General features: G+C 38.9%; 2 protein-coding genes and 1 pseudogene across 2 annotated transcripts; all 3 read left to right on the top strand.

Moving 5' to 3' along the window:
• Positions 1–198: 198 nt before the first annotated feature.
• Positions 199–6351, top strand: LOC127103714 (probable plastidic glucose transporter 1). Its single transcript, XM_051040948.1, has 2 exons — positions 199–221; positions 5697–6351. The coding sequence occupies exons 1-2, from the start codon at positions 199–201 to the stop codon at positions 6349–6351; spliced, it is 678 nt and encodes a 225-aa protein (XP_050896905.1).
• Positions 6352–7982: 1631 nt separating this feature from the next.
• Positions 7983–9886, top strand: LOC127103715 (fimbrin-5). The gene is made up of 4 exons (XM_051040949.1): positions 7983–8119; positions 8328–8515; positions 8917–8947; positions 9034–9886. Exons 1-4 carry the CDS (start codon positions 7983–7985, stop codon positions 9884–9886), a joined length of 1209 nt encoding a protein of 402 aa, XP_050896906.1.
• On the top strand, positions 9872–10719 carry LOC127103716 (probable 26S proteasome non-ATPase regulatory subunit 3; annotated as a pseudogene).
• The last annotated feature ends 3454 nt before the right edge of the window (positions 10720–14173 follow it).

The following is a 14173-nucleotide window of genomic DNA, read 5'->3' on the forward strand; positions in this document are numbered from 1 at the left end:
GGTCACCAACACTCAAGGAGGAAAGCTCAGGTACATACATCTTGATTTCTGGGCCAAGTAGTGAGAAAGGCAAAGGACCTCAGAAACCCCTCAAGGTTTTGTACCACAAGGAAGAAGTCAGGGAGGTGGCTAATGAGATATCATCGTGTCCCGATAAGAGAATTGAGATATCACCTCGGATTTCTAATGTCACTACCCATGGCAACGGAAGCAAAGGAGAAGTGAGTAGTGGATCCAAGAGGGTTGCATCCAACGATCAGATTGAAGGAAAAGAATTTGAAGATCGTCGTGCCAATATCAAAAAGTTTGTTGATCCTAACCTTCAAGTGGCTGAAAATGAGCAGTTAGCAATGCCTGAAGTGTCGTACCAGCAAACACTACCTTTTGGTCTTCATTACAAACAATCCTGGTTTGCTCCTCATCCAAATCAACAAGCCCAAGGCCCGAGATATCAAAATCAACATAGGCCTCAAAATAACTTGGAAAGAAGAAATGATCCTCGTCATCCAATCCTCATGACATATAGCCAACTCCTACAACCTCTGATTCAAAACTGGTTGGTGGTTCCCAAGTCTCTTAAGCCGGTTCCACAACCTTACCCACCCGGGCATGACCCAAATGAGAAATGTGGATATCATGCCGGATCAGAAGGGAACTCAACTGAAGACTGCAACGCTTTCAAAGCCAAAGTACAACAGTTGATTGACAACAGGTACATATCCTTCCAAGAAGGAAGCTTGGTGGTAAATGTTAACCCATCGGCCGGATAAGTGCGAAGGTCTCAAGGGGTGTCCCCATAGGTTAATGGATCAAGTTTGAAGAAGTCATTCCCTAAAGCTGGCAATTATTTGGTTGTTTCAGCATTTCTTTTGTAGTTTCCTCGCATGTTGACTGTTAATTGCTTTTAAGCATTGTTGTTTTCTTTGAATTGGTAAGATTAATGAAATGTTTATGCATCTTTTGAATTGATCCATTTGTATTCACTCGTTTTTCATTCATGTTAAAAACAAAAATACTCCTCTCATTCACTTTTATTTATCAAACCATTGTGTTAACAAAGATTGGAAGGAGGATGATGAAAACGAAACACCTAAAATTGTTGTGGTATGCTTTTGAGTAAAACCTTGTTGATGATGTAAGGCATTATTTTAAATCCCCAAACACTGAAGTGATAAGGAGTTAATCCCTAGACAACCACTTTGAGCCTAGAAGTTGGTGTTTATTTCGGGTCTAAAACCCTTAATCTTAACCTGGGGCAGGGTAGTTGTGTTTAGATAGTTTGACCGTGCATTTGATCTTTCAAAAAATTCGTCCATATGTACGCCCTCCAATTAGGTTCAACCACATGTTATCCTTCGCGCACATGTTGAGGTGTCGAAGAAGTTGAGAAAAGCTAAAATTAGTGTTGGTTGATCCTCATCCACCAATAACCTGGCAGTCAACACGTAAAAAAAACAGAAAAAAGTCCGCTAAGTCAAACACCACAAAATGACTTAGGCAAAAGTCAGGGCATCCCGATGGACCGAAAGCTTCAAACAAGCGGTCCAGGTAAAATTAGGGATAAAGAAAATCATTCAAAAGAGGTCATTAAATCCTCAACAAAAACAAAATAAGGTGACTGCCATTTCAAGAAAATCTCACCTTGAACCTTCATTTTCACTTTCGCACCTTCGAAGTCGAATGCGTGTATTGAATTAACCGAACATAGGAACTGGAGATCATCAAGAAGAAGGGGTGGGTAAAAATAAATTTTGAGCCTTATATCCTTTTGTTTCAAAAAACCGTGAACCAGACCATGTTACAATCCTTAAAAGACCTAATTGAGGCAGAGTTTATTCTGAAAGCATACTACAACAAGGTTGTGTTAACCTGACTCCAAATGATTTTTGTTAACCATTTGATGGCACAGATTTGCATGTTGTGAATGACTTGATCATCATTGTGTTCTTATCAATGACTCGTTCGCTGTATTTCACCCGTTCATATCAATAAACTCTGATTTCAAATTTTTGCATAAGCACTGCATTAAAATTACCATTTTTGAATGCACAATCTTATTTGCAAGTCAACACCTAGCATTAAAGAAATTCCAACAATATACAATTGAGGAATTTGATAAGGTGAAGGAAGTCCAGTCATGGGAAAATCACTTTGAGTATCATTCAATCCGATCCAATCACCCCAAGGTTCACTTAGCAAAAAGTGATTTGCTTCAAGACTCAGACCGGGGCAAGCCACCTCGGAAGCTCATTGAGTCCAACTACCCAAAGACATTCAATCAGAAGTCTACCATTCCAGGTTTTGGTGAATTAGGGTCAGGTCACTGCGGTATGCAAACATTGGGGCAAGCCATCTCGAGATCGTCTCATGTCGAGCTGTTTCAAACTCACTTTCAAGGTGAACATTTTCAAGGACCCAACAGACTAGGGCAAGATGAGCCACAGAGGGGCAGACCCCCTTCATATTTTCAAATTACTCAAACAAATTCTGCCATACATCAACAACTATTGAGTTTGAGACGAGTGCCCAAAAGTTATGCTAGCACGATTCATTAATCCTCTGAAAGGATCCATTTGGCTAAGTTGTGGCCGTCAAACTTGATAGAATTCTCCTTTGACAACATCTATCACAAAATATTTGGTTGAGTTCTCGGTGTTAAGGAATCATGATATCCATAAAAAGCCTCTACAACTCCCAGTCCACTCAAGTGTCAACATTCTCATAATTATGATCATTCATATATCATGCATAAAAGAATTCAAATCATGCATAACCGAAATGTACTTCGTACTCATTTTGCATTGACCCAGGTCTTGTTGTTGATCCTATATTCTTTGACCTTTAATTCTAGTTTTTCTTTGGTGCCCTTAAACCATCATCCGGTTTCCGTAGTCATTTTCAAATCCAACTCAGTTGGCACCTATCAAAAAATTTGTCCATGAGGTTCATTTCCTTTTTGGATTATCCGATGAATTTTCGGATTACTCCTTGGTTTATTGATGTATTTCCATAACTTGTCTGATGTGTTTCCAGATGTTTCCTCACCTATCTGATGTATGCTCAAATATGTTTGGCTTGTATTCTGATGTATTTCTAGAATTTCCTCGGCGTATTATCGGATATGTCTGTATTCTGATGTATCTCCAGAATGTCACTTGTAATTCTGATGCATTTCCAGAATTCATTTCTTTTACTCTCCGATGAATTCCCGAACATGTCATTTTGTTCTGACACACTTCCAGAACCCTTATGCCATTCCCTAGCACTATTTTAAGGCTCATTGGTGTCTCATAAAATTCAACTGTCACTAGCATTATTCCAAGCTCAGTTGTTACTAGAACTCATTTTAAATCCAATTGTTGTTGGCATCACTGTCAGTCTGTTTGTAAATACATTTGTGATTGATATCTGAAGTTTGGTTGTCGCCAACATCATTTCAAGTCCAGTTGTTGCTGGCAAACTCCGTTGTAGCCGGTAATTGTTTACTAATGACTTTCATCAAGTCCAATTGTTGTTGGCAAAATCCGTTAAAGAATCTGGTTGTAATCCATTGCTTACGGTCAAAGTCCAATTGTTGTTGGCACGTACAGAGAGTTTGAATACCTTGTCTTTCCTGATGGTTCCGTGAAAGTCATGTATGACTCACCATCTTGACGAGTTCCCAGAAGCTTGGAGGTTTTGTTTGATTTTCTTTGTAAATAATCATCGTAGCCTTTTGCGTGGATGTTCTATTTATAAGAAGACTTCCGTTTATCTTTGTTTTGCATAAATTCCCTGTTAGGGATCTCCAAAATCTGTGATTGGATGAATTTCTTGTGAGAAATATCCAGGACTATCAGATGTATTCTAAAGTGTCAGGTCATGTATGAACCTATTGATGAAACTTGCTTTGTATGTTTTCCAATATTCTCAGGTCATGTATGAACCTATTGATAAAACTCCCTTTGATTTTTCGCAAGCAATGTCAGGTCATGTATGAACCTGTTAATTGAGAACTCTTTGAATAGTCAAGTGTTGTCAGGTCATGTATGAACCTGTTGTTGAAAATTCTCTGAATGCCCCAGCATTGTTAGGTCATGTATGAACCCGTTGCTGTTGAGCTTTCATTCCAGTATTACCAGGTCATGTCTGAACCTGTTTTGAAGAATCTTTCTCTTTGATTATTCCAGTGTTGTCAAGTCATGTATGAACTTATTGTGGAAATTTTCTCAAAGTATTCAAGTTTGTCATCAGGTTATGTATGAACCTGTTGACATACTCTTTTTGAATTTTTTTGAGTTTGTTAGGTCATGTCTGAACCTGCTGTCAGAACTTCTTGGTATTCCCCAGCATTGTCAGGTCATGTATGAACCTGTTGTTGTTGAGCCTTTATTCCAGTATTAACAGGTCATGTATGAACCTGCTTTGAAGAATCTTTCTCTTTGATTATTCTAGTGTCGTCAAGTCATGTATGAACTTGTTGTGGAAATTTTCTCAAAATGTTCAAGTTTGTCATCAGGTCATGTATGAACCTGTTGATATACTCTTTTTGAATTTTTCTGAGTTTGTTAGGTCATGTCTGAACCTGCTGTCAGAACTTCTAGGTATTCCCCAGCATTGTCAGGTCATGTATGAACCCGTTGCTGTTGAGCCTTTATTCCAGTATTACCAGGTCATGTATGAACCTGCTTTGGAGAATCTTTCTCTTTGATTATTCCAGTATCGTCAAGTCATGTATGAACTTGTTGTGGAAATTTTCTCAAAATGTTCAAGTTTGTCATCAGGTCATGTATGAACCTGTTGATATACTCTTTTTGAATTTTTCTGAGTTTGTTAGGTCATGTCTGAACCTGCTGTCAGAACTTCTTGATATTCCCCAGCATTGCTAGGTCATGTATGAACCTGCTGTTGAGCTTTCATTCCAGTATTACCAGGTCATGTATGAACCTGTTTTGAAGAATCTTTCTCTATGATTGTTTCGGTGTTATCAGGTCATGTATGAACCTGTTGTAGAAATTTCTCTTATTCGAGTTTAGTAAGTCATGTGTGAACTTACTGCCGAAATCTCTTGTATTCTAAGTGTCGTTCATCGAATTTCACTTTGAGTACTCTCTAGTGTGTGTCTGATTCTCCAACATGATTGTTATCCCCAGCGGTTTGTTTTACCCTATTGTGTCTGTTTCTCTGTGGGCCATCAGTATTCCCCACAGATTGGTTTGTCCAGTGGCATCTCCTGTTAAGGATTCACCGTGTCCCTAACAAGATAAATTCATAAATAAAGAATCTTTCACCCATGCATATCATATCATAGCATTTGCATTTTTCAGGATCAAAATCTGGGTCTCTATGTTATTTAACCATCCCCCACTGCGATCCGATGAAAAAGTGTTGTTTCATTTTTCTCTAGTGGAGGATGTTTAAATAGGGGCAACTGTCATACCCCGATTTTGACCCTGAAAATTTTTCCCCATCAATCACTCGTTTACATTCTTTCTTCATTCACCTTCATATCCTTCATTCATGTTCATATTTACTATTTCATATTTTTTTACGTTTTTCACATTCCAAATTTGCATTCATATTTTCTTCATTCACATTGAAAAAATTCCATCCATATTGAAGGAATTCTACATACTCATTCATATTTCATTTATTTCGTTCATTCAATCATGATGTGGCATATGAACAAAGCATCTTATCACATGAATATATGGAAGATTTTCACGCGAGCAACTTGGCTTTCAGGGAAACTCGTCCATTGAGGGACTTGTTGTTAGTATATTTATTGTTGGCGCGTTTATTGGGAGCATAAGCACTGGTTCTTTGGTTGACAAACTTGGTTGTCGCCTCACTTTTCAAATTGATGCCATACCCTTGATCCTTGGTGCAATAATAAGTGAAAATGCCCGCTCCTTGGATGAGATACTTTGGGGAAGGTTTCTTGTTGATCTTGGTATAGGTGTGAATGTTGTTCTTGTTCCGATATATATATATATATATATACCTGAGGTTGCTCCAACGAAATATAAGGATTCCCTAGGGTCCTTATGTCAAATTGGTACCTGTCTTGGTATTATTGCATCATTATCTCTTGGAATTCCTTCTGAGAATGATCCACACTGGTGGAGGACAATGTTGTATATTGCAAGCGTCCATGGCTTTATTGTTGGCCTAGGTATGCAATTTGCTGTTGATAGCCCACGCTGGCTTTGCAAGGCTGGGAGAATAAATGATGCAAAAAAAGTAATACGGGAGCTTTGGGGAGCATCTGAAGTTGAGGGTACAATTGAAGAATTTCAATCTGTCAGCAAGAATGATGGCAGTGATTTGGACAGCAGATGGTCACATTGGAAAGTTCACTTGGAGGATTGAGAATTTCACAAGGTTGAAGGATTTACTGAAAAAGAGGAAAATTACGGGTCTTTGCATTAAGAGTAGAAGGTTTCAGATTGGTAATAGGGACTGTCGTCTTATTGTTTATCCCCGAGAGAATGGAGGACAAATCTGTCACCAAGGAATCTCAGAACCGCTACTCTAAAGCTGCAAAGGATTGGGGTTGGCGTGAATTTGTGACGCTTACTAGTCTATTTGATCAAGATTCAGGTTTTCTTGTCCAAGACACTGTCATTTTCTCAGTTGAAGTTCTTATATTGAAAGAGACATCAATAATGCAGGATTTTACTGAGCATGATTCTGAGTTAAACAGCAGCAGTTCCCTTCTTGATAGTTCTGGGAAAAGAAGTTCATTTTCGTGGAAAGTGGAAAATTTCCTTTCTTGTAAGGAAATAATGGAGACTCGAAAAATCTACAGTAAATTCTTTCCGGCAAAAATGGATGCAAATTCTGAGCTGTACAATGCCGTAATTTACCAATTCAGAAAATCACTTCCTCTCTCTGGTTGTTATACTGCTGGATCTTTCTCATTGTCCGTCATCGTCAGCTTAAAAAAGGCTGCTTAACTGCTTCTTTATCTCCTGCAAAATCAGAGTATTACTTCTGCACATTCATCATCTTCTAAGTTCTTAGAAGTGGAGATGACAAGTCGAGTAAAGGAAGATAAGAAAAAATGAACGAATCATTCAAGGTCTCCTCAAACTTACACAGAATCGAAGATGCATTAATTGCAATAGCTTGGGACCGCAATATGTATGCACAAATTTCTGGACGTTTGTTTGCACAAGTTGTAGTGGAATACATCGAGATTTTACTCATAGAGTAAAATCAGTTTCCATGGTTAAATTTACTGCACAAGAAGTTAGTGCACTTCAAGAAGGAGGAAATCAGCATGCAAAAGAAATATTCTTTAAAGAGTGGGATCCGCAAACTCATTCTTTACCTGATAGCAAACAGCGGACAGGTTGTTAATGGCTCAGGAATCACACAGAGAACAGCGTCTTCCGGTAGTGTGGCATCCAGTAATGGAACCCAAACAGAAGTTAAGCTTGAGACTATCAGGAGCCTTATTGATTTTGATGATATTCCTGAACCACCTTTTGCTCCAGCAATTCCTCAAATCACACCAGTTACCGTGGTTCAACTTGCGAATCCAACAAGTTCTGGCGATAGCAATTGGGCCTCCTTTGATGTTGCACCTGTGGTAAAAGCATATCAGGGTCTTTCAAATGTAAATTCGCTTGAATCTATGTTGTCCCAGTTGTCTGTTCCATCATCCTTACCTGCTCACGTTTCTGGAGCCCAAGGGCCTTTGGCAGGATCAGCTCCAGCTGCGGGCAACTTCACAACTTTCCCAGCCAGTGTTGCTTCATTAACACCTCCTGGATTGACAGCGGCATCACCTTTCAATAATGCAGGCCCATGGCATAGTTTGCAGTATCAGCAACCGCAACCTTTGTTCACATCTACTGTTGGCCAGCCTACTATTCAACAATCTACCCCACCAGTAAATGAAGCTTCCATATGATTGGGTTCCTTCAATACTTCCAATCCAGATCTTCCGAATTGGACAGTTTGTTATTCTTAGTGTACCAGGAGAATTTATAACAATGGCTGGGAGACGGCTTCGTGATGCAGTGAAGACAGTGCTAAGTGGTGACAAAAGCTTTGGTAGCAACACTCATGTTGTTATAGCAGGGTTGACCAATGCTTATTCACAGTATGTGACCACATACGAGGAGTTGAGGTTATACCATCTCAAACATTTGCAGTATCATTTGCTTCATTTAACGGAACAAATCTTCCATCAAACCTTAATTTTCTCACACATGAAACAGAATCCAGTGGTAATTCAAAGTCTGCCTGATGCCGCACAACAAGGATATCAGGCTGCAAGTACACCTCATACTGTTCAGCAGAAGACTTACTCAAACTACTGATATTTCGATTACCAGGATTATCAAGGGAGATAATGCAGATTTACAGGATGCCAAAAACAGTTACCATTATAGAGATGATGTGCAAAGGTCTCCAAGGGCTTTTATGTTATCGAATGATTTCAATATGAAGAATGATTCACTTGCTCAGGACAAGCCTTTAAAGCAAAGGTTGGGTCAGGAGGGCCGATTGAGAGATGATCGTGGTAATCATCAAGACCATGAACGAAATGGCAGAATAAATGGAGATAAACCTGATTCCCCATTCCATGAAAGGGCAGCCATGATGATGACGATGCAAGGCCTTGGTTCAAATGATTTCTGTTAATTTTCTCTTTGAGAGATGTTAGCCAGTTAAATGAAATGTGATGCGATATTTGGGAAGGTCGTGTTACCGATTGGCTATTTGTCTTGGCTTTCACATATCCATGATGATGTTACCGGTATCGGTCAATGTTGTTTCGTTGGAAATGTTTTGGCACTTTCCAAGATAACACTCATGCAGCGAGTTTGATTTACCTGTTATGACTGCGGTGACTGGATGATTGGTTGGCGCAACTGTCAGCTCTGTTTCTGTTATGGATTCCTAACTTCGAATTGCTAACAGTTGAATTAGCTGGTTTGGTAATTGCACCAAAGTAAGTTGTCGCTCTGGAACTCGTACACCGAATCAAGCTCATGTGTAGTGGATTCTTCATCAGCATTATGACCATGAGTAACTACTATGTTGTACATCCATAGATGCACAGACATCTCGGGAAGAAAGATGCTTCAGACTCTGGATTAATAGTCTTGGAATTGTTACTTACGTCAATAATGTTTTCGAGGATGTCAGAAATGGATGGGTTCTATTAGAAGTTCTTGATAAGGTTTCACCTGGATCTGTCAACTGGAAGCAGGCAACAAAGCCTCCTATAAAGATGCCATTTCAAAAAGTGGAGAATTGCAACCAAGTTATAAAAATTGGGAAGGACCTTAACTTTTGCTTGGTAAATGTTGCTGGTAATGATATTGTACAAGGGAATAAGAAGCTCTTACTAGCATTTCTGTGGCAGCTTATGCGATTTACCATGCTTCAACTTCTGAGAAACTTAAGATCACACTCCCAAGGTAAAGAGATTACAGATGCTGATATATTAAACTGGGCAAACAACAAAGTGAAGAAAGCTGGAAGAACGTCTCAAATGGAGAGTTTCAAGGATAAAAATATTTCCAACGGTATTTTCTTCCTTGAGCTTTTGAGCACTGTAGAGCCAAGAGTGGTCAACTGGACTCTAGTTACTAAAGGGGAGACTGATGATGACAAGAAGTTGAATTCAACATATATCCTCAGTGTCGCCCGAAAAATCGGATGCTCCATTTTCCTGTTACCTGAGGACATTATAGAGGTAAACCAGAAGATGATACTTACTTTATCTGCTAGCATCATGTACTGGAGTCTGCAGAATTCTGAAGAAAACTCCCCAGAGGCATCGCCCGTAGCTTCAGCAGACGGTGAACATGAAATAGATTTAGTCAATGAGGTATCCGATTTAGCCATTGATGATAATGCTTCAGTGAAAGTCAGCTCTCCTTAAGTTGCCAATATGGAATCTCCGCCGACATTAAAAAAGGAAGCCTGTTCCTCAGCTAGCATTGACCGGCTCAAGAACTTGAACAGAAAAACTGTTGATGTTATAGCCTCAAGACTGTACTTTTATTACTCATATAGCTATGAGCTTACTGGAGATCTTGCTGAAATTCGTGGAAACCTGTTTCAGTTGCACAGGATTGCTACCCTGCGCCATGATGAACTTGGTCAGGAAACACTTCTTAATCTGTTACTGCGTAACTACCTCCACTATAACCTATATGATCAAGCAGAGAAGCTGAGGTCTAAGGCTCCGCGATTTGAGGCACATTCAAACCAGCAGTTTTGTCGCTATCTCTTCTACCTTGGGAAAATTCAGACTATTCAGTTGGAGTATACCGATGCAAAGGAGTCTCTCCTGCAGGCTGCTCGTAAAACACCAGTTGCAGCACAGGGTTTTCAAATTCAGTGTAACAAGGGGGCCATTATAGTTCGTTAATGTTAGGAGAAATTCCTGAGAGGACTGTATTCGTGCAGAAAGGAATGGAGAAAGCTTTGAGGCCATACTTTGGACTTACCAATGTTGTGAGGATTGGTGATTTAGAGTTGTTTCGGAATGTTGCAGAGAAGTATGCTACCACTTTCAAGACAGACGGGACCAATAATTTGATTGTTCGACTGCGTCATAATGTCATTAGGACTGGTTTGCGCAACATCAGTATATCATATTCTCGCATCTCGCTGGCTGATGTAGCTCAGAAGTTGAGGTTGAGCTCTGCAGATCCCATTGTTGATGCAGAAAACATTATGTCAAAGGTTACCGTAGTGAAGCCAAGTTAACGATATCGTGCCCGAACAGGCCCTGCGACATTGGTTTAGCACACAGTTAGTTGAGTTGTAATTAAAACATTTTCAAAAATTCACAGTGGTAAATGCAATTGTTACTAACACAAAGGTTAACGTAAGGAGAGGGACCACAAGCTGGAATAAGGACAAAGTTCCAAACGTCTTCCGTACAGACACTTCCTACTACTCTGAGAAAACACAGCAACACAGCAGAGAGGAGATGAGTCATATATAAGAGAGGCCACTGTTCATAAAGAGGAAGAACGGAAAAACCCTAAGTTTGGAGAGCCGTCACTGTTCACCCACCAGGAAGGGCGAATTCTGAAAAAACAAAAAGAGTTGCTACTATTCACTAAGAAGGAAGGAAGGTTTCTGCCAAAAAACAAAAAGCGTAGGACAAACGGGAGCTCAGAAGAGACGAACAAGAAGAAAGGAAACGTTAGGGGAAAAATTTCAGGCGAAACGCTTACCTACATTCGCCGGTCGAGCTCGCCGCAACCGGTTAGCTTCCTTTCCGAGCTTTATTTCTATGTTTCGATTCTGCTTTGCATCCTCTTGAGAGAACCATGGTTGTGTTCCGATTTGATTTTATAGAAGCCTCCATGTTTGATTTAGCATTATCGCCGCCAGTTTGTTTGTGATGTTATCTTGCTGTAAAATTTTGATGTTCAAAATGGAAAGAAAACTGATCTCTGGTTATCCGTTGCTACTGTTTTCAACTTTGTGTTTTATTTAAAAGGTTTGGTGCGTCCTTTGTTATGTTATGTATTAGCGTTTGAAACCATATGACAAGGATGCCTATCTGGCGGAGTTGGTAAAAGGATACTTTGGCAAGCTCCTAGTCCTGGGTTTAATACCCGTGTGCGCCATATTTGATTTTTGCAACACTTTAATTTCTATTTCACATTTCTTTTTAATCCCCTCATAATGTTTACCCCTTTTATTTATTTTAATTGTTAAACATCGATTTTAATTTATGGATTCAACAATTCCCATGTTGTTTATCCATGATTATTTTTATCGATACATGGATGGTATTTCGCCGCGTTTTGATTAATCACATATGACATTTCAATTATTGTCAATATGTGCAAACCGGCTTTGAGCACATTATCTAGATTTCTTGTTTGCTTTTCAATTTCCATCAGCCTTGCACGTCTTTGCATTATGCGACTTTGATTCGCATCCTCGCATCCCGATTTGTATCCGTGCACATCCCGATGTTGTTTCTTTCAATTAAATTTTTGAGTGTTTTGTATATATAACTTGTCGTGTTATTTATTTTCTTCACATGGCTTACTCTTGGGCCTTCTTATAATGAGACAGTTCTCTTGCACTTACACTCATACATCGCATTGTTTGTTGTTTGGGCCCGATTTAATTATTCCATTATTTTGAATCCCCATTTGACAAAATGTACCCCACTCCCCCGATGTGTAATAATTTTACTGTTTTATTTCTTTATTACTTGACTGTTTAGTTAGCTACTAACACAAGAATAAAATCAACCATTTCCAAAAGATCAAAAATAAGACTCGATCCAATATCGAGTATTTTCTCAATAAACAAATCAATCCATTTCTTCCTCCCATTCTATTCCATTTCTTTCAAATCTTCATCAAATGCTTGATCCAACGTCAAGCCATTTTTCATAATAAAAACTCAAAAAATATTAATTCATATTTAGAACCTTTTCAATAAAGATGGAAATGGAACGTGGTGGATACCACGCACTCCTGAGACTAGGGTTCGAGATGGATATCTCGCCTATCCTAGATCTCGCCATCATCCAAATTTATCTATTCTGTTTCTCTCAAACACTCATTCCAATTTCTCTTAAACGTCCCTCAATGTTTGATCTAGTGTCAAGTCATTTTCACAACAAAACTCAAAGTACTTAATTCCTATCTAAACATTTTTCAATAAAGATGGAAATGGAACATGGTGGATACCGTGCACTCCTGAGATTAAGATTCAAGGTGGATGCCTCGCCTATCTTATCTCTCGCTATCATTTAAAATTGTCAATGCGGTTTCTTCAAACCCTTTCTCAATCAAACCTCAAAAACACTTAATTCTTATTAAACATTTTTGCAAATAAGATGGAAATGGAACGTGGTGGATACCACGCACTCCTGAGACTAGGATTCGAGATGGATGTCTCGCTCATCCAAGTTCTCGCCATTACTCAAAACACTTCAAACCAATCAATTTCTTTTCTCGCCGCCGTGCGATTGACTCTTAAACCTTTTCTCAAACGAAAGGTACTTTGTGTCAAAACAATGCAAAGCAATGTTTCTCCACCTATTTTGGGTAGTCCAACAATTTTTTCGTCGATTTGACACAAAGTAGCTTCCGCTAAAATCGACCAACAAACAAACATTTTTCTACCCAGAACTACGTAAGCCTTGATTTCTCTGTTGAGATACGTAGGAGCAGGATTTGTAAATCTTGTCAGGTCCACTAATAAAAAACTTAGGTTTAGTCCTTCGTCGAAAATCCAAAAATATTCTTCTCTCATCCTTTCTTTCTCACTTAATAAATTAAAAGCCTAACATTTCAAACTAACACTAACGCACACAACTAACCTAACGGTTCCCGTTGAGTACAACAGACGTGAGGGGTGCTAATACCTTCCCCTTGCGTAATCGACTCCTGAACCCTGATTTGGTTGCGACGACCAATATCATTGTCGTTCTTTCTTGGGTTTTATCAATATTTCCCCTTTCCTTTTTAGGAATAAATAAAGCTCGGTGGCGACTCTGTTCAGTCCATCATTGCGAGCGTACGATTGCGCGTCGCTAGGTCGTGTTTTCACATTTTTCATCGAGGTACGACAACTGGTCCAAGTAAGGTTGAAATATCTGATTCATGTAGTCCATGAAAACATCAAGGGCATTCGTCACACCAAAAGGCATTACAAGAAACTCATAATGGCCATATTGGGTTCTGAATGCAGTCTTTGGTACATCTAAATTCTTAACTCTGATTTGATGGTAGCCCAATCGTAAATCAATCTTCGAGAACACACAGGCTCCTTTCAACTGATGTAGCAAATCGTCTATCCTTGGCAGGGGATACTTATTCTTAATGGTGACTTTATTCAACTGGCGATAATCAATACACAGCCGCATACTACCATCCTTCTTCTTCACTAGTAACACTTTAGGAACATAAGTAAAATATACTCTTTTAAATTCTATTTATCTCTATTATTTCATATGCAATACACTTTTTTCCCTTGATAAGGTTTTATTCCAAAGATTTTTTCCAATAAGACTTTTAACGAGGTAGTTGAATGTAATCTATTTTATTTTATTTTTTGGGTTTTGGCCTAGTACACCTTAGAAATTTGTTTTCTCTTAAAAGTTTTAATAATATTTTTCTTTGAAAAAATATATATTATTGTTTTTTAAACGTATTTTTATTATTTTATACCTATGTTTTTG

The sequence above is a fragment of the Lathyrus oleraceus genome, chromosome 7 (assembly GCF_024323335.1).
Source record: "Lathyrus oleraceus cultivar Zhongwan6 chromosome 7, CAAS_Psat_ZW6_1.0, whole genome shotgun sequence".
NCBI lineage: Eukaryota > Viridiplantae > Streptophyta > Magnoliopsida > Fabales > Fabaceae > Lathyrus > Lathyrus oleraceus.